Raw genomic sequence first — 20789 nt, 5'->3', positions numbered from 1 at the left:
TGTTGGAAGTGTGGGAACCTCACCCCACCCAGTGATGTATAACTGGACTATCCTTTATAAGAAGACTGTCAAAATAAATCCGTTGGTGAGACATCTGTGAGTGTGACCCCCTGAAAAGAGACTATCCCTTACAATAGCCAAAACTGATCCTTTTTGAACACCATTGAAAGTCAATGTGGGACGGATCCGTTTTCTTTTGTGCCATATTGTGTCAGTGAAAACAGATCCGTCCCCATTGACTTACATTGTGTGTCAGGACAGATCCGTTTGGCTCAGTTTCGTCAGACGGACACCAAAACTCTGCAAGCAGCGTTTTGGTGTCCGCCTCCAAAGTGGAATGGAAGCTGAACTGAGGCAAACTGATGCATTCTGAGCAAATCCTTACCCATTCAGAATGCATTAGGGAAAAACTGATCCGTTTTGGACCGCTTGTGAGAGCCCTGAACGGATCTCAGAACGGAAAGCCAAAACGCCAGTGTGAAAGTAGACTAAAACAAATGATCAAGCAGCTTCCAATAAGCAGACTTTCTCCACAGAGATGAATTTTCAGGGACTGCCAACGTGACCAGTAGCTGTCCTTAAAAGGGGCTGTCCAGGATTTTACTACAGATGGCCTACGCTCAGGAAAGAACTCAAAAATCCTCATCAGGAATACTGCACCAAGTTTCACCTCCTGGTTAGGCCTCATGAACACAACTGTAGCAGGTCCATGACCATATTGCGGCCCGAAAAAACAGTGGGTGCGCAATATACAGGGACCAGCTGTGTGCGCACCATATCAAGCATGTGGACCTCTGCAATCTGGGAGATACGGTGCCGAACGGAGGCACGGATCAGAAGCACTACAGAGTGCCTCCGCACTGCATAAAAAATATTGCAGCTGTAAGTGCTATAAAAAAACTAAAAAAAAAAAACTGACAAAACAGAAATGAACACAATATCATAATACATTACCTGACATGTTTGCGTGACTGGTTCCAAGAGCCTGCAAGATTAGCTGAAGTTCCCGCACAGCTGCGGCAGCTTCTAGTCCACAAGTCATATCAGGTTCCATTACAATTTCCATAAGTCCAATTCCTGTCAGGAAAAACATAAGTCTCAGTAATGTAATTGACTTTTCCTAAAATGAAGGTTTGTTGTTTAAAAATGATTTTTAGAGATATGTAAATGAGCCTTGTAAGGTGCTGTACTAACCTTCTTGGTGGATGACGCACTGTTAGGTGGGGGATCTGTGGAGGACGCACTGTTAGGTGGGGGGGGAATCTGTGGAGGACGCACTGTTAGGTGGGGGGGGAATCTGTGGAGGACGCACTGTTAGGTGGGGGGGGAATCTGTGGAGGACGCACTGTTAGGTGGGGGGGGAATCTGTGGAGGACGCACTGTTAGGTGGGGGGGGAATCTGTGGAGGACGCACTGTTAGGTGGGGGGGGAATCTGTGGAGGACGCACTGTTAGGTGGGGGGGGGGAATCTGTGGAGGACGCACTGTTAGGTGGGGGGGGAATCTGTGGAGGACGCACTGTTAGGTGGGGGGGATCTGTGGAGGACGCACTGTTAGGTGGGGGGGATCTGTGGAGGACGCACTGTTAGGTGGGGGGGATCTGTGGAGGACGCACTGTTAGGTGGGGGGGATCTGTGGAGGACGCACTGTTAGGGGGGGGGATCTGTGGAGGACGCACTGTTAGGTGGGGGGGATCTGTGGAGGACGCACTGTTAGGTGGGGGGGATCTGTGGAGGACGCACTGTTAGGTGGGGGGGATCTGTGGAGGACGCACTGTTAGGTGGGGGGGATCTGTGGAGGACGCACTGTTAGGTGGGGGGGATCTGTGGAGGACGCACTGTTAGGTGGGGGGATCTGTGGAGGACGCACTGTTAGGTGGGGGGGATCTGTGGAGGACGCACTGTTAGGTGGGGGGGATCTGTGGAGGACGCACTGTTAGGTGGGGGGGTCTGTGGAGGACGCACTGTTAGGTGGGGGGGTCTGTGGAGGACGCACTGTTAGGTGGGGGGGATCTGTGGAGGACGCACTGTTAGGTGGGGGGGATCTGTGGAGGACGCACTGTTAGGTGGGGGGGATCTGTGGAGGACGCACTGTTAGGTGGGGGGGATCTGTGGAGGACGCACTGTTAGGTGGGGGATGTGTGTGCTACGACACATAGGGCCATGAGGGGGGCCAGCATAAGACACACATATAGCATCTTATGCTGGTCCCCCCATGTGTCCTAAACTGCGCACATAACTGGCTTTGTGTGTAAAGTATTTTACTACTGTGTGAAACAAGCTCTCTCCTATTGATAAAATGGCCAGCCTCTGTACTCACTTTCACAGTACTATGAATGCACTGCATCGAGCGGCAGCGAGCTGGCCGGCCGGCGCGTGACTGACGTCACTTAGTAACGCTCCTCCCACTTCAGGAAGCAGGAGCGTTACTAAGTGACATCAGTCACGCGCCGGCCGGCCCGCTCGCTGCAGTGAATTCATCATGAAAGTGAGTACAGAGGCTGGCCATTTTATCAATAGGAGAGAGCTTGTTTCACACAGTAGTAAAATACTTTACACACAAAGCCAGTTATGTGCGCAGGGCCCCTTCATATATAATCACGGCATTTTCGGGTCGGCCAAATCGCCATATCGCATTTGGCGATTCAATTATTTTTTCGATATATCGTGCAGCCCTAATATGTATATACCATTTTTACCAGGTTTCCCCTCTGCAGACTCTCTTTAATTCGAAGGTGTCTCTGAGCTAGTGGATGGACACTAGCTGCTGTGATGTCTCCCATACACAGAAAACAGGAGATTTTGCTTCCCTATCATTCTCGCTCATATGCAGAGAAGCAACAGCAGCACGGAAGACATTATAGAGAAGTACTGAGCAGTATTCGTATGAACTGAGTGGCTGTGAGATAATAAAGCACCTACAGCATGCCTGTGTGTGTCTTTGTCGGCTCCTTCTTTCTCTCCCCTCTGCATAAACTTAAGTAGCATGCAATCTGGTCCCTTAAAGAGTTCAAAATCTGTCTTATCCCAAGACAGATTTAACAGTGAATTCAAAGTAAGCGGACAGTTTATGACAGGGGTGGGGGTGTTTGGAAAGGAACCTGGTAAGTAGAGAAAGAAGCTTTTTTTTCTGATAAGATGTATTATGAAGTTTCTTATACTTACCGCACCTCTACTATTGATCTATGCAAAGTTGGTTAAAAGCATAGTGACCATTTAAGGGCCACCACCCTGCCTTCACTATCTTCTCCTTTTATACTAATCAATATTCAATATACTTTTATCTGCAGTTTTTAGAGCTGAATTCATCCAGTGACCTCTGTATACAGATACAGGAGGCGGGCGCTGCGATCAGCTGCTGTTAACCCCTCAGGTGCCGACTGTGATTCTGCCGCCGGCACCCGCCTCGTGTATCTGTATTAAAGGTTAATTATCATTGGTGGCACAGTGGCCAGGCCTGGTATCTGCTATGCTGGCTGCTTGACTCTGGGGCTCGGGCTGATGCTGGGGAGGACACAAAACACTCAGGAGGAGGAGGCTGGCGCTCAAATGGGGCAGCAGTTTATTACCTCCCTCATCCCGCCTCCTGCTTTAATTAGCCACACATTCATTGGTGGCAGTGGTGCGGGCAGCTTCAGAGCCCGCTCACTTCATTGGGCTTAGCGGCAGGTGCATCATAGGAGGGATTCCCTCCCTCCTTCTCCACTGTCTGACCGGAAAGAAAGTAGCGCTCGCCGAGCGCCACATTCTCTCATAAGAGGGTATACTAGTAGTGCAGCCTAGTATAAAAAAAATTAACATCCCGGTACCGAATCGATACTGGCATGAAAGTATCGATTGTGTATCGAAATTTCGATACCCGAAACAACCCTAGTCAGAGGCAAAATCTATGATATGGCTTTTTAAATAAAAAAAATCATGCTAAAATACATACTATCCAATGATTTGCAGTTTCTGTGTCCTATTTATTTACATTTCTCATAGTCCCTAGTTGTCTGTACAATATAACCTTCTCCAGGGGCAGACTGGGAACTTAAAGTGGCCCTAGAAAAAATACTAAAAGTAACCCAGTTTCGTAGTCGGGTCCAAATTGATGGATGGGAGGGCCAACGCAAGTAGGCGGGGCCAGCAATACCATATTGTGGCATATTATACCAACCCAACAGAGCCAAATACCCCAGTCCATCACAAAATACTGCGCCAACAGCACAAAATACATCTCCAAAAACGTCCACTGCCAAGCGGTGAGGAGGGCTCAGAAATTTCCCTGTAAGGTGAATGGCCAATCCACCCCTGGTCTTCTCCCACCTCCTCCCCTGCATTAGATCCCTCCCTGCCTGTTCTATTAAATTCTTGCTCTCCCCCTTCGACCCTCATTATAACTTTCTCTGTTTCCTGCATGCACCCTGACCTTACAAAGTTACTGAGCATGTGCAGAACTGTACCCTGAAGATGGTACCACGCATGCGCTGTAGGAAGTTTACTGGACCAACCCCACCAATGACAAGCTATAAATTATGTTCTTACTACTGGGTTACTGGCATACGGATCCTGCACATAACATAATCACCTCCACTGAAATCACAGCAGCCACAGAACCATGTGACTATATTACAAATTGGGGAGAACACCGCCACATTTAAACAGTAAGCAATTCGGAAAGTTGCTAGATAGTAGGAGTGCAGAGTGGGGGAGATGGAAAAAAATTGGAAACCCATTAAAAAACACAAACAGCAATGTGCAAACATATAACCAAACATGAATACGTAGTTCTAACACAGGCCACAAAATGAACATCTTAAAATGAAGAGCAACAACTATCCACTTTATTAAGAAGTCATCACCTTGGATATAAAGCAATATGTTTGCCATTACCAGAGTCAGCAGAGCTGCAGAGAATCTAAGTTCCCCCGTCTCCTCTCTAGGATAAGCTTATAAACCACGCAAACCTGTAATCTTCCTCAGTGCAGGCTGAAGGAGGTGATGGGAGAATGTTTCTGACTTAATTAATAAGAGGCTATGCTGCATGGCAGATTCTTCAGACTCCAGTACATTATAATGACCCCATAAAACACAGCAGTCCTGTGATCCTCGGAAAGGTAATCCTAGTGTCTCAGTTTGGATTTAATGTGCCTTAGCTGCATTTTATTGAACATGGCGGCTTTCTCGTGTTTCTCCATCATAACAACATGCTTTACTACTCAAGGGGAAGCAAGACATGTCATATGTAAAGAGCAAAAAGAGAGAGAAAAAAAAATAAAAAATCTTATATATTTTTTTTGAAGGACAGGAATTGAATGGTGAAAATAAACAGGAGGTAATCTTGCCTACACAGTTTGTCAGTCTGCAGGATTGTCTGCAGCTCTGGAAACAGTCTTGTAAAATCCTAAGGGTAGTTTCACACTAGCGGCAGGGGACTCCGGCAGGCTGTTCCAGCGGGTGAACAACCTATCGGATCCGTTCTGCCGCTAGTTCACGTGTGCCCCCAGACTGCCGCTCCGTCCCCATAGACTATAATGGGGGCGTGGGTGGAGCGCACGCCCGGGGGCACACGTGAACTAGCGGCAGGACGTATCAGACAGTCTGTTCCCCGGCTGGAACAGCCTGCCGGACTCCCCTGCCGCTAGTGTGAAAGTACCCTAAGGAGAAATGGGTAAAGGCTGTATTAAACAGCCCGATTCGAAGCGTTCCTTCCCGCCAATCACCTGCCTGCTAGCGGAGGAGACCGCTGCTATTACATGAAGCAATCTCCTCCACAGCATGGGGAGGAGCAATCATTATACCATCGCTCATCCCCATGCTGTCCAGTTGTTTGCCAGCAGCAGATTATGATCATTTTTAACGATTTGAATCGGGCTGTTTTACCCATTTCTCCTTAGGGTACTTTCACACTAGCGGTAGGGGAGTCCGGCAGGCTGTTCCGGCAGGTGAACAGCCTGTCTGATCGGTCCTGCCGCTAGTTCACATGTGCCCCCGGATTTCCGCTCTGTCCCCATTGACTATAATAGGGCGGGGGCAGCAGTACTGCATGCAGTACTTTTAGTCCGGCTGCCTCTCACCGTGCTGCCGCCGGAGCTCCAATCACCTGCCTGCTAGCGGAGGAGACCGCTGCTATTACATGAAGCAATCTCCTCCACAGCATGGGGAGGAGCAATCATTATACCATCACTCATCCCCATGCTGTCCAGTTGTTTGCCAGCAGCAGATTATGATAATTTTTAAACCAGTCAAAAGATTCGGATTGCCCGATGATCGAGCGTTTGCTAGTTCCTTGGGTAATCAGCGGCAGTATTACACTGCCAGATGATCACTAAGGTCTGTATTACACCAACAGATTATCTGACCAACAGTTGGTGTGTGTATAACAAAAGATCTGTCTGTGTAAACGGCCATTTGACCAATGATTGGTCAGAAAATCTTTCAGATAATCTGCTGGTGTAATGCAGCCCTAACAAGCGTTCATACAAATGCTCGTTACCGATGATTGGCCCAACAATTGCGTGTAATACAGGCTTTAATCTAATGCTAATCTCATAATTTTTGTCTGGATCTTGAGGCTACACTCCCATGACAGTAAAAACAAGGCCGTTAGGCCTGTATTACACCAACAAATTATCTGACAGATTTTGGTCAGGACTGTTCAATTGTATGGGGGCTGCTGGTCTATGAAAGCAGACAAAATAGGACAAAAAACTGTCATGAGAATAATGACACAGCCTACCATTGTTTCTAAGACTAGGGCTACATGACATTTGTAATGTGACTTTGTCACACAACATTTTTTATAATGATAGTTTACGGTGTCGCACTACAACATGCGCGACTGCGACATGGCATTCGCACAAAAATCCATCCAAATTGGATTTTCATGTGATTGTTGGGTCGCAGAGCAACACTCTAGCCTGTCATAAAAAATTTCGCATGACACTACTGCGACATGTCGCAGTGTAAGCTGTGCCCTCCTCAGGCAGAACAGAGGGGAAGGCCACCGCTGCAGTCAGTTGTGTTACGTTGGCTACATTAGAGGTGCACTAGCTAAACTCAACAATTTCAGCAAGGTCAGTCGGGGAGAAAAGAATTGGGCAATTGAATTTCAAACTGACTGATCCTTTTGACAGAGAGAAACTGCTGCCATAGATGTCTGGTAGTGGCTTACTTCTCTCCCTATTGAAAACACATGCATACTCGGCCATGTGTGATGGGACGGGGGTGTGTGGGATGGACAGGAGGGATAGCTGCCTGGTGTGCAAGTGTTCAGTAGACAGTTATCTAATATGTATGGCTATTTTTTACGACTGGAGGGGCTGAGCGACTGAATGATCTTCTGGGGCACATTGAGGAGCTTTAATTTCAGCTATAATTTCAATCTGAGAAATAATCTCATATTTAGAGACCCTTGCATGCGTTTATGAAAAGCATTTATACTTGCAGAAGAATTACAACATACAAGGGGCCGATATCAGACAACACATTATAAATCCTTGTGCCACTCCAAAGCAGACCATCCCCTGTGGGGTTTACATCTCTTCAGTGATGATGTGCTGTACCAATGGGTGACTACTTCAGCCAACCATTCGCTGCAGAGGTTATTTGCTGAACGTCCTGACACCATATTTTTTACAGTCTAAACAGACAAGTGGAAGACAAGTATACATTGACGTGGCATTTAGACTAGGAGTATGTGCATATTTGTTGTTGTAGGCCATAACCAGCTCCTTGAAAGTCAATGTGTAGATGTCCCAAAAACCTGCTCTATTATCCGACAAGGCCACACAGGTCCATAGACTGAAACCTTTAGGACCATTGTCACTGGTATAATGAGGTATGTTGGAAGGATTGCTACTCAACGCTGCATATTGTCATGCGCTGTAAAATGACTACAGAAGGAAACACATAAGTAGGCAGCAAGTGAGTAAAACACAACAGCTTCTTTTTTTTTTTTAACTGCCAACCTCAGGTGTGCTTTAAAAGGGATATTCCCATCTGGGACATTTAAGGCACATCGCGAGGATCCTATCTCTGGAATGGGGGCCCATTGTGAGTGGTTCAGCATGCATGTGCTGCTTTCTTCATTCACTGCTATAGGACTGCCAAAAATAGCTAAGTGGGCTCTCCATTCATGGTGGCGCCCTGTTCTTGAGCTAGGAGGTAAGACCCGCACCTATTGGCCATTTATGGTATATACCATCAATATACCATAAATATTCAAATACGTAAAATTTAATGTGGATAATTTCACAGCACATCCAATCAAGAAATACGCATCAAATATACATTTTTGCAGTTGGGAAAAAAAATTAAAATATGTATAATCCCATTCTGCAGCTTTTCCCTGTACTCCCAGCACCACCAATACATATGTGATCGTCAAAGTCTGGGAGTCACCGCAACACATCATAAGAAGATTAAACTGTGATCAGCTGGCGGAGCAGGGACGCCTCACCATGGCAGCGGGTATACTCATCTACTGTCCTGTTACTGTATTCCCCTTCTGATTTTTCTTCTGCAAATCTGCAGCAATTTTGACCCATGGGGACATACCCAACACTAATACTGTACATGTAACACTTAGAAAAACTTCACAAGTAGAAACCAAGGAATATGAAGGATACACATGTGAGTATGGGGAGCACCGGAGCCCTAGTTGGCCAGCACTATCCAATACTGTAAATACAGGATCATTACCCACTGCAGGTACTTACCAGCTCTATTCAAGTCAATGAGCGTCTGGTGCATCACATCATCATGGAGGCTCTTGCCACTGTCCTGCTCCAGCTGGACCTGTTTGATCTGCACGCACTTAGTTACCATCTGATTCCATGATGTTCCTACTTGATAGCGATATGTAAGAATTCCATTTACCGCTATTGGAAGTCTTTGCTGAGTAATTTGATAACCAGCCTGCATAATATTACAAAGCATGTTAGTTAAATACATAGCCTATACCGTAATAAATTACATATTGTCTCTAGTCATTGATATAGTCGACCAATCAGAATCCAGTTTTGTTTTTCAGAAGCCTTTTCTCCAAGACCTGATTATTTGCTATTGGCAATCTCTATGCTTATTTCTCACTTAGAAATCTAAGGAGTGAGAACAGCTTAAAGGGGTTATCCACGAATTAGATATTGATGACCTATCCTCAAAACAGGTTATCAATATCAGATCAGCGGGGGTCGCAATCCCAGCACCAACCAACTGTTTGAAGAGGCTGCTGCACTCACCGGAGCTACAGTTAGCCCTGCGGTCTCTTTACAGCTTAGGCTCAGTTCACATCAGCATTCAGCCTTTCCGTTCTCCTGCTCCGTTGTAGGAGCAAAAGAACCGAAAGGACGGATTTGGCACATAATTGCCGAATGAAGCCTACGGACCCCATATACTACGATGTGTGAGAGTAATGAGGCCATTATTACTATTATACTTATATAAGGCATAGAACATGAATGATTTATATCATATATATTCTTATAGATGAATCTTATTTCTATAATATATAAATTATGTATATCCTTATTTGGTGTTTATCATGTATTCCACTGTTTCATAATTACTTGGCCTAATAATACATTCTGAAGGCCATCTGTAATTGTGTTGTAACATGAATCTTTGTAAGGAAAAGGGAATATTTCACTCAATTTGGAACACAATGAAGAAGTTTGAGAAATAGCAGATATATAACAATGTTCTCAGAGATTCGAGGAAATATTTTCTACACAATGGACCCAAATTGTCGGTATACGTGTTGTGGGATTCGCTCTAGTAGGAAGGTTAGAGGACGCAGTATAGCGGCAACAATAAAGTCTTTGAAATAAACTGTTCAGTGTTTATTCACACATTAAAGGGAACCTGTCACCAGTTGTATGGTGTCCTAACTAAGAGCAATATAAATAAGTGACCGATTCTCTTGCAAAATGCTGGGTCACTTTCTTAAATTGACCCAGTCAATCTGTCAACATCTTGTATTGAAAAGCTCCAGCTCATAATAGTGATTCCTGAATATTCATGAGCTCCTGACTCCCCGCCTACCTGCTGCTGAATGACAGTTATTTCCATATGAATCAGCAGCAGGTGGGCAGGGGAGTGGCTATAGCTGTTAATTAAATAAACGCTAGACTTCAATTAACTCATTAGCATACGGCATGTGGCAAGTTTGTATATATATTATGAAGTAACCATCTGTCACACCAGTAAGTGAATACATCTAAAGTACTTTTTAGTAGTTAATGATTGTATATAATTAGTTAGATAATAATCAAATATCCACATGATAGGTTCCCTTTGAGTAAATGACAAAACAAAAAGTCTGCTTCAAGGAAAACGGTCACCTTGTGATTCTGGTGTTCGTTCACACCATGCGGCAAAGAAGTCGTCCTTGGACAAAGCCGAATCCACCTGCTTTCCCACCAACAAGGTAGCAGCCCTAAATCCAGGCCCAAACTCCTAGGTCCCAACACAGAGTGACAGAGCTCTACTGTCAGAGATGAGTAATCCACTCACAGCTGACACTGCTGGCTGGGTTTATTATAGGCCAGTCCCAGCCTGGAACGTGGGGAGTAGTCACTCACCCATCACTTTGGCTACTCCCAGTAAGAGCCGTCCCGGATCAGCTATACAGCCATACTAAAATAGCAAAGTGTCAATCAGCATTAGCTGCCGCTTGAAAATACCGGCTCTTACTTCACAGAGGCCAGGAACCTCGGTGACACATACCTTCCGTCAACGACGGACCCTTGCGCCTTCCTACAGTGTCCAAATAGATTCCAGTTCTTGAGAATTGACTTTTTACCTAGATTCTTGTCCAAATGAACTTTTACTCGGTTTTCAGACTACAAGATATTGCCAATGTGTTATCACATGCAATTATGTAATGTGCCATGTTTTATTATTAATTATTGTAACCGCCCTGAAACACCCATTTACTCCCTATATCATAAAGGTATAATAATAAAGACTTTTGCAGTGCTCTCTCAGATCTCCTTAGATAAAGCAGTGTCTGTGTCTTTGTGTCAGGTGCCTTTATTATTTAATTACTTTGTACCTGAAAGGGTAAATTACTCTTACCGGTAATTGGATTTTCCAATAGCCTCCACAACGGCATTCACGGGAGGGTGTCCCCGCCTCCAGGACAGGAAACAACGAGGAAGCACAGGATTTAAGGAGCCTCCTCCCCTTACCTTACCAGTCAATAAGAGAGGACACAGAAGTGATGCATAACAAATTATATATTATAGTAAACAAATTACATCATTCATTTACATTTAAAGCTTGGGAGGGAACCCAATGCCGTTGTGGAGGCTATTGGAAAATCCAATTACCGGTAAGAGTAATTTACCCTTTTCCCCGGCGCCTCCACAACGGCATTCACAGGAGGATTAACAGAGTAATCAATATTAGGGGGGGGCCACACTAGATAGGACCTCACGACCAAAGGACAAGTCCTGTTCCCTTACTACATCTAGCTTATAGTGCCGAAAAAAAGTCATAGGGTTGGCCCATGTGGCGGCCCTGCAGATCTGTTCCAGAGGGACTGCCTTCGTTTCTGCCCAGGATGAGGCTACTGCCCTTGTAGAATGAGCTTTTAGTACCTCCGGCGGCTGACAGTTCTTGGTAACATAGGCAGAGGATATTATGTTCCTAATCCACCTAGCTATGGTTGACTTGCTAGCCGCTTGCCCCTTATTAGGGCCCTGGAATTGTAAAAAGAGATGGTCCGATTTTCTAAGCGGTTTAGTGGCCTGAAGGTAAGAAAGGACTGATCTCCTGACGTCCAGATTATGGAGAGTATCTTCCGAATCATTAGAAGGAGACTGAAAAAAAGAGGGTAGGGAGACTTCCTGCTCACGATGAAATCTGGATACCACCTTTGGGAGAAAGGCTGGACAGTGCCTGAGGATTATACGATCATCCAGAATTGTAAGATAGGGAGGCTTGCAAGAGAAAGCTTGAATTTCCCCCACTCTTCTGGCAGAGGTTATGGCAACTAAAAAAACCGTCTTCATGGTGAGGAGCCTTAGAGGGATCTCATCAATTGGCTCAAACGGAGGAGTAGTGAGAGCAGAAAGAACCAGGCCCAAATCCCAGGGAAGGAACCACTGGACGAGGGAGGATCGAAGTTCTTCCTGCCCCCCTCAAAAACCGCTTGATCAGAGGGGAATCTGCTAGTTTTACGTCCAGGAAGGCGCTGAGCGCGGAAATCTGAACCTTCAGAGTTGATGGACGGAGGCCTTTTTCTAGCCCCGCTTGCAGGAACTGGAGGACCTGAGGAACATCAGGAGAATCTACACTTCCCAAGAAGGACAAAAAGGCATTCCAGGTTCTCAGGTAGATCCGGGAAGTTACCGGTTTCCGGCTTTTGAGCATCGTGGAGATGACTGCGTCCGACAGACCCTTCTGTTTTAGCAGGAGGCGTTCAGATTCCAGGCCGTCAAACTGAGTTGATTTACACTGGGGTGATTTATTGGTCCCTGGTGGAGTAGGTCCGGGATTGATGGCAGTGTCCAATAAACACCGGCTGACAGTCTGAGCAGGAGTGGAAACCAAGCCCTTCTTGGCCAGAAGGGGGCCACCATAATTACGTGGACCCCTTCTTCCTGAGTCTTTACCAGGACCCTTGAAATGAGGCTGAATGGAGGGAAGGCATAAAGGAGCTGTCTTGGCCACGGCCTGGAGAGGGCGTCTAGCCATACCGGGCGATCCATTTGCGAGAGGGAACAGAACTTTCTGACCTGCTTGTTGCTTTTGGTGGCGAACAGATCTAACACTGGGGTCCCCCACATTCGGCAGATCTGGCTGAAGACGCGGTGATTTAAAGACCATTCGGCCTCCCTTAAGAGGTGTCGACTGAGATAATCGGCCACCACATTTTTTTCCCCCTTGATATGCACCGCCGAAAGGGACAGAAGGTTTCTTTCTGCCCAACAAAAAATGCCCTTTGACACTTCCGCCAGTGAGCGACTTCTGGTTCCCCCCTGTTTATGTACGCCACGACTGTAGTGTTGTCTGTTAATATTCTTACGTGTCTTGGAGAGGGAATTTTGTAAAGGGAAAGGAGAACTCTGTGGACAGCTGACAGCTCTCTTAAATTTGAGGAGGCGTCCTGCATGTCTCTTCCCCAGGATCCTTGAACTACCGCTCCTGAAGAGTGACCTCCCCACCCTGAGTTGCTGGCGTCTGTTGTAATGACCATGACATCTCTTGGGCGCCAGTGAACTCCTATGCTCAGGTTCCCTTTTACTCTCCACCAGGTTAGTGACTGTTTTACCTGTCTGGGAACGTGAACCTTTCTGTCTAGAGACGAGTTCTTTCCGTCCCATGAAGATAGGAGAAAGGTCTGAAGGACTCTTGTGTGACTCTGGGCCCACCTTACTGACGAGATTGCGGCTGTTAGCAGTCCCAGTACCGCCATGATGTCTCTTATCGAGGACCGATCTTTGCTGGAAAAAAGAGACACTGTCTGGATTAAGTGAGACTGTTTGTCTTGAGGAAGAAAGGACATTAGACGCCTTGAGTCCAACAGCACCCCTAAAAACACTTTTTCCTGACTGGGGATAAGGTCTGATTTTTTGGGATTTATTATCCACCCTAGAGTTGTAAGACAGTCCTGGATTTGTTTGAGGCGTGAAAGTAGAAGTTGGCGCGACTCCGCAAACACCAGAAAGTCGTCCAGGTACGGGACGATCTGTACCCCCTGAAGGTGAAGGAACTTCATGACATCTGACATTATTTTTGAAAAAACTCTGGGGGCAGAGGATAGGCCGAAAGGAAGGGCTGTGAACTGAAAATGGGACAATCTTCCCTGATAATAAATTGCGATCCTCAGAAAACGCTGGTGCCTGTGGTATATTGGGACGTGGTAGTAAGCGTCCTGAAGGTCGACGGTAGCCATAAAGCAGTCCTGCGGAAGGATCTGAGTGGTAGATTTTATGGTCTCCATTTTGAATCTTTTGTAAACGATGGATTTGTTTAAGGATTTCAAATTTATTATCAGACGAAAGGAGCCATTTGGTTTTTTTATCAAAAATATAGGGGAATAGAAGCCTTTGCCGTGTTGTTCTTCCGGAACAGGGATGAGCACTCCTTTGAGGATTAAGGTAGTTATTTCTGACTCTAGGGATGCCTGTTTCCCTTTTTAAATCTCCCGCCGCGCGCAGGAGCGTCCCGCGAGAACCTCTTGCCCAAGGAGATCTCGCTCCGCTGACGTCACCACGCCAGATCCCGCGCGAGTTCCGACGGACTCGCAAGCCCGGGGATGCCTGAAGACAGGGCTTACTCCGCAGGATCGAGGAGGGGAGGCAATGCGTCCCCGGAGTCTCTCAATCCCTGCACCGACCCTCCTGAACAACAGGGAAGGGACCAGGCCGGTGCGGTATTCAATTTCCTGGATGACCCCAGGAGCGGCTTCCACGCACGTCCGAGGACAGGAAACAACGACTGGTAAGGTAAGGGGAGGAGGCTCCTTAAATCCTGTGCTTCCTCGTTGTTTCCTGTCCTGGAGGCGGGGACACCCTCCCGTGAATGCCGTTGTGGAGGCGCCGGGGAAAAATTGAACTACTCTGACAAATGGGACAGTTATGTTCCCCCACAGAGAGAGATTTTTGAAGCGGAGACAAAAGTTCTGCATGCACAACTTAAGTCTCCGCTTCAAAAAACCTTCTCTGAGCTGTAACCTAACGGACCCAGTTATAGTCTATGGGGTCCGTAGGCTCCATTCGGCTCAGTTATTTGCGAGATCCGTCCTTTCTGTTCTCCTGCTCCTATAACGGAGAACGGAAAGGCTGAACGCTGACGTGAACCTTACCAAGCACAGTGCCGTCCACTGCATAGTAGCTGTGCTTGATATTGCAGCTCAGCCCTATTCACTTGAATGCAACTGAATTGTGTCTAGGCTATGTGACCAATGTACGGTGACATCTCTGGCCTAGGAAGAGACCTAAGCACTCACACAACACTGCAGCCTTTTCCAAGAGCTGATTGCCGTGGTTCCCAGGAGTGTTGGACCCTTATCGATCTGATATTGATAACCTATAATGAGGATAGGTCATCAATACCAAATTCCTGGATAACCCCTTTAAGGATAGCGCTACGGGGGTTGGAATTGTGATGAATCAATATTAAATGAATGCAACATAGTTTTTTATTATTTCATGTGGAAAATGAATTGGTCTAACACTGCACAAGCACACTGTAGCCCTAACCTTATATAATATCCATCAGCTGTGGGCTCCTTGTACACCACTTCCCACCCAAGTACAGACACGCCAAGGTTACACCCATGGCAGCTGAGGAGAACATATTCCTGCAGTGTCCTTGGCTAAAACCTCTCTGATATACACATAACTATAGCTGGACTGAAGATATGTCTGAATATAAATGCGGGTGTTAATATGCTGAATATCACAGCATGATTAAATACTGAAGGACAGCAGACTCAGTACATTAAGTTAATTCATCATTACAGAAGTGTGGCTAGTGTTTATACACATGTACAATGCGGATTGATGGATGCCCAACTCATATCAGTCCGTCCAGAAGCAGACAAGGTCACCAAAACACTGATTGATGAGGACATTAATTCTCATTAAGCAGTTCACATTTAGAGAGAAATCTTTTAAATTGCCAATATTGAAAATAAAAGTCATCAAGGAAAGAAAACATCTGGCCATCTGCGGATGTATGTCATCCTTAAAAGGTATTTCTAAAGCCGGGATTGGAAGTGTTAATTACTGTATTATCGGATGGAGCTCTTGTCTGCATGGGGACAATTAAAGGGGTTGTCTGAGATTCTGAAATTGACGACCTAGCCTTAAAACAGTCGAAATAACAATGGTACTGCAGATTGGAATAAAAATAATTTTGCGGTTCAGTTCATGATGCAAAGGGGGTCACATTTATTCAATAATGAAAGGTTTAATCCACATAAATGCAGATCTGTCTCAGCATGTATCAAAATCCATATTCCTTCAAGCAACTTTTCAGTCACATATAGACCTTTGTGAAGCCGAAATTGGAGTAAACAGGTCTCCCCTGCTCTCCTGTTTGAAGCCATGAAGACCACTGCAGCCTCCTCTTAGGCCAGTGACGTCACATTCATTGGTCACATGGCCTAATTGCAGCTCAGTCCTATTCAATGGACAGTACTCTGCTTGGTAAGTTGTGACAAGCTCCGGTGAGCGCAGCGGCTTCTTCAAAAACAGATGATCAGCGGGGTTCCCAGGTGTCAGATCTCCTGCCAATCTGATATTGATGAGGATAGGTCATCAATATCAGAATCTCGGAAAAAAAACTTAATGACCAGGTCATTTTGCAACGTCATGATCAGGCTGATTTTCCAAGCGATTCTGAGAATGTTTTCTCGTGACATTGTACTGCTAGATGTTAAATTGAGTTCATATGTTTTTCTACTTGTCTACTTTATGTTGCCATCAGTTTTTAAATATAATTTTATTAATTTTTTTGGGATGTTAGATGTTTTAGAATTTTAGAAGAAATTGTTCAAATTTTAAAGATATATCGAAAACCCATTTATTAATGGACCAGATCAGCTATGAAGTGACTTTAAGGGGCTTATATAATAAACCACCCATAAATGACCCCATTTCAGAACAAACACCCATCAAGTTATTCAAAACTGATTTGAAAAAACTATGTTTGCCCTTTAAGTGTACCACAAGAATTAAAGGAAAATGGACATAAAATGTCAAAATCAAACTTTTTTTTTTGTTGCAGATTTTCCATTTTTTATCAAATTTTTTCTGCAATATAGCAATGGTTAACAGCCAAACCAAACTCAATATCTATTACCCTGATGCTGCAGTTTACAGAAACACCACATATGTGGTTGTTGACTGCTGTATGGGCACATGGCAGAGCTCAGAAAAGATAGAGAACAATATGGCTTTTGGAGGGCAGGTTCACTGGAATAATTTTTTAGGTGCAGTGTGGCATTTGAAAGCACCCTGAGGCACCCCACAGTGGAGACACCCATAAAGTGATACAATTTTGGAAACTACACCACCCAAGGAATTTTTCAAGGGGTATAGTGAGCACTTTCACTCAACATGCTTTTCATAGAATTTAGAAACCCTTGGCTGTGAAAAAAGAAAAATTACATATTTTAGAAGAAAATGTCACTTTAGGCCCAAGTTTTTCATTGTCACAAAGAGTAGCAAAAGAAAATCACCCTACAAATTGTTACCCATTTTTGAAATTTTACAAGTAGGATGCCCCCATTGCAAAAGCCCTTTATTTCCCCAGACTTCAGTTTTTGGTTGACATAAGGCATGGGCAGACGTCTTTGATTGAGGCGTACGGTGCCAAATGCCACTGTCTTTCTAACTGAAAGGCACCTGAAAAGAGGTATGCTGGTGTAATAACTGTTGGCGTTCAAGTGGTACCCCTCATCTAAAAGAGGGTGCAAAAGATCCCACACTATTTTACCTGCCACATTGAGGGAAGGGGGGTATTCAGGAGGGCAAAACTGGGTATCTTTGCCCTAATACACTCTAAATTTATAGGTGTAACTCTCACAGAGCTTATATATTTTTTAGCCCAAATCGCAGCATTTTCCTTGGCAAATATTGCAAAAATTGAACCCTGCCTCAAAAAATGTACTCCTCTGCGTTAATATTTGTTTTTGGGGTGTAGGCCTCTTTACATTTTTTACTTAAATAATTTATAAGGGGCCTAATTTTATAGCCTGTCATGGCTGGGGTCATCACATGGGGGGCACAGTGTGTTGTGAGCAAAATGAAGAAATCGCATCATTGTCTCAAATTGCTGTCTGTACGTGTGGGTACAGTACAACACATTTGATGTCCAGAAAGATCTTAAGTGTTTTTTTTTTTTATGAGACTCATATTTAGAAAGAGGCCCCAACATTTCGAAATGTCCACCACAACAATGGGGGCACCATACGCCAGTCTTGACGTAAAAATTGTAAGTTGGTCATGGCCGAAAACTGTAATGCATCATCAATGCTGTAAAGTGTGAAAGCTGCGCATACTAGATCCTCCTCTTATGGCGCTCACGCAGACAGTTAAGTAGGAGGGAGTCTATCCCTCCTATGACGCAGCCGCGCTGAGCCCAATGAAGTGAGCGGGCTCTGAAGCTGCCCGCACCACTGCCACCAATGAATGTGCCGCTATTATTTAAAGCAGGATGAATACACTGCTGCACCTGTGCGCCGTCTGAGCTAGTGAGCTTGGCGAACGGCAGCAACCTTCTCCTCCTGAGTGTCCTCCCCAGAGTCAAGCAGCATAGCAGGTGCCTGGCCACTGTGCCACCAATGATAATTAACCTTTAATACAAATACAGGAGGCGGGTGTGAGGGTAAAAAGAAAAGACCGTCAGATCTCCTTACCGCTGAGGGCGCACGTGCGGTGTCCATGAGTCAGCGCTCCCTGTAATTTTACCTTACCCGTGCCGTGGTAGTGCGCTTGCGCTGAGGCGCACACCCCCGTAAGTCACGAGGGGCAAGGTATTTTCACGAGTAAGGATTTTTGTTAGAACACAGGCGCTCCTGCTTGCTTGCCCCCCGCGCCACCTGATGCGCCACATCGTGCGTAATGCTATGCCGTGCATACGTTTATGGAGCCTCAGCCTGCCCTGGAGGACCTCACCCGTACCACGCTAAGCCCACCTGCCGTCGGTAGGCCAGTTGCCCGTTGTATAATCTGCCCTGCTCGGGGCTCATGCTGCCACTGTTATTGCCACAGTGTCCCAGGCCTTTGAACATTGCTATACACATGGGGGTATGTGCAAAGCATTGCACCCTAATGTCTGTAGTACAGACACTATGATGCAATGCTCTTCCCAGTCTGCACATACCCTGATGTGTATAGTAGGAGTGTACATACTAGCGTATACAGACTAGTTTTATTAAAATGAAAAAAAGAAGCCCCTCCCTCAATAAAAATGAGTCCCCCTTTTCCTATTGTACTTTTATATAATTAATGTAATTTTTTATAATTATGTAACTCCTAAAATTGTTTTAATATGGCCTTTGTACATAATTTTAAGTAAAATCATATAAACCCCTTTTTTGTGTAATTTTGGCGTTTTTCCCGATTAATCGATGAAATTTTTTTTTTTTATTATATAAACTTTTATTTTTTTAGTTCTCATACAAAAAAATACATAACAATATACCATTTACAATGCTATAAGATCCAAAAGTCCGTCAGTTCTAGTCCTTAAAGCATAATTAAATATGATTTCATGCAAATACCCATAATTATATAGATATTAACTAAAATCAACTAAAGGTCTCACTGCCTGGGGGAAAAGCAGGACCAGCCCGGCATCAAAGGGTTTAGCATTACAGATAAAAAACGAGATCTTATTTAATGTTATTATCTCCATACTGAGAGGGAGCATAGGCCCGAGACCCGGGCGGCCCACCGAGCAGCGAACACGCACCCCCCACGGCCTCCCTCAGACGCAAGTAAGCACCACTGACAGGACCAACACCCGTGGGGCGAATCTCTGGTGCTCACCTATCCCGTGTGGGGCAAGCTCACAGCGATCTTTGATCGCACCCTTCCGTAAAACCGAAGAGAAGGGGAGGGGGGTCCAGCAGTCTTCTATCCCAGTGGTATAAAACCCACTCCCAGGATTTCCTGCCTCATCCCCATATAGTTGGATTAAATGTTAATGGCTTGTTTAAGCATAACTCGCATGGGTTCTCCACGGTGTCTCATGGAGAGGGGACACAAATCAAAGTGTCACTCAACAATCCCCAGCACTTGGGGAGAGAAAAGAAAAATAGCCAGCCAGCACTGTCTCATTAGGAGGGCAGAGCCCGGCATCAACTCCAGTTCATTAAGAAGGAACAAATGAGGGACCCAAACCACACCCGTGTCAAATCGCTGCCCGTAGTAAAAACTCACGTCCAAGAGAAAAAGCCGCATCCCGGGTCGCACCCGATGCCCGGGCCCCCCAAGATCCCGAGCCCCGAACCCTCACCAGAATGTTAGTCAATATTTTAAATTGATCAAGAGTTAACCAATATCTAATACCGGTGAGTCCTGCCAGCCCCCGGCATTTCCAAAGATGCTCCAATGCTCTATTATGGCTTCACATTCTGCATTAATACATTGCATACACAAAGAAGCCGGACAATTGGATCTTCCCCAAAAAATCCCCCACCTTACCCCCCCCCCACCCCCCACCTTGCAGACAAAAACAAAAAAAAAAAAAAAAAAAAACTGGGAGATCAACTGGGAGAAGACCGTTCTCCTCCCTATAGATGAACTGCGGGGCGAACGGTATAACCAGCTAACGATCTCAGATTCAATAAAGTACCTGGGGATAACAGTTTCTGCCAAACCACAGGAATATCTACAACTTAATCTGCTCCCTCTGTTGATAAAGCTGAGGGTTAAAATAAAGATATGGCAAAAAATCCTGTCGGCAAGAGCCGACAGAATTTCATTAATAAAAATGGTGGTGCTGCCCCAGGTTCTATATATCTTGCGCAACTCGCCTGTATGGATTGTAGATAAGTACTTTAGATTGATAGAGCGGATGCTCAATGACTTAATATGGGGGAGGAAGCGTGTGAGACTGAAGGTACTCTATTTTTCTATGCCCTATAGTCGGGGAGGCCTTAACCTCCCCTACTTTAGGGGGTACTTTGTGGCCTCTCAACTCTGCCTGTTTAATGAATGGGAAAATAGCCAGTTCTGCAGCAGGGTGGTGAAAGATTCAGGCTTTGCAGATTTTTTTACAGTACTTGAGTCTGACTATTTATTAAATGCATTAAATGGGTATACACTCTTCTGCAGAATGGCCA

At 45.4% G+C, this 20789-nt stretch overlaps 1 protein-coding gene across 2 annotated transcripts in view; it reads right to left on the bottom strand.

Moving 5' to 3' along the window:
* Window positions 1-20789, bottom strand: part of GATB (glutamyl-tRNA amidotransferase subunit B) — a 187374-nt gene that overhangs the window by 88416 nt on the left and 78169 nt on the right. For both annotated transcript variants that reach the window (XM_044300354.1, XM_044300355.1), the window contains 2 exons: window positions 8701-8899; window positions 955-1077 (listed from right to left, as the gene is read on the bottom strand). In XM_044300354.1, the coding sequence (XP_044156289.1) occupies window positions 955-1077; window positions 8701-8899 (322 nt within the window). The remainder of the gene's footprint in view (window positions 1-954; window positions 1078-8700; window positions 8900-20789) is intronic.

The sequence above is a fragment of the Bufo gargarizans genome, chromosome 1, assembly GCF_014858855.1.
Source record: "Bufo gargarizans isolate SCDJY-AF-19 chromosome 1, ASM1485885v1, whole genome shotgun sequence".
NCBI classification, from domain to species: Eukaryota; Metazoa; Chordata; class Amphibia; order Anura; family Bufonidae; genus Bufo; species Bufo gargarizans.
Note: the sequence above shows the minus strand (reverse complement) of the source record. Positions and strands in the feature narration are given on the sequence as shown.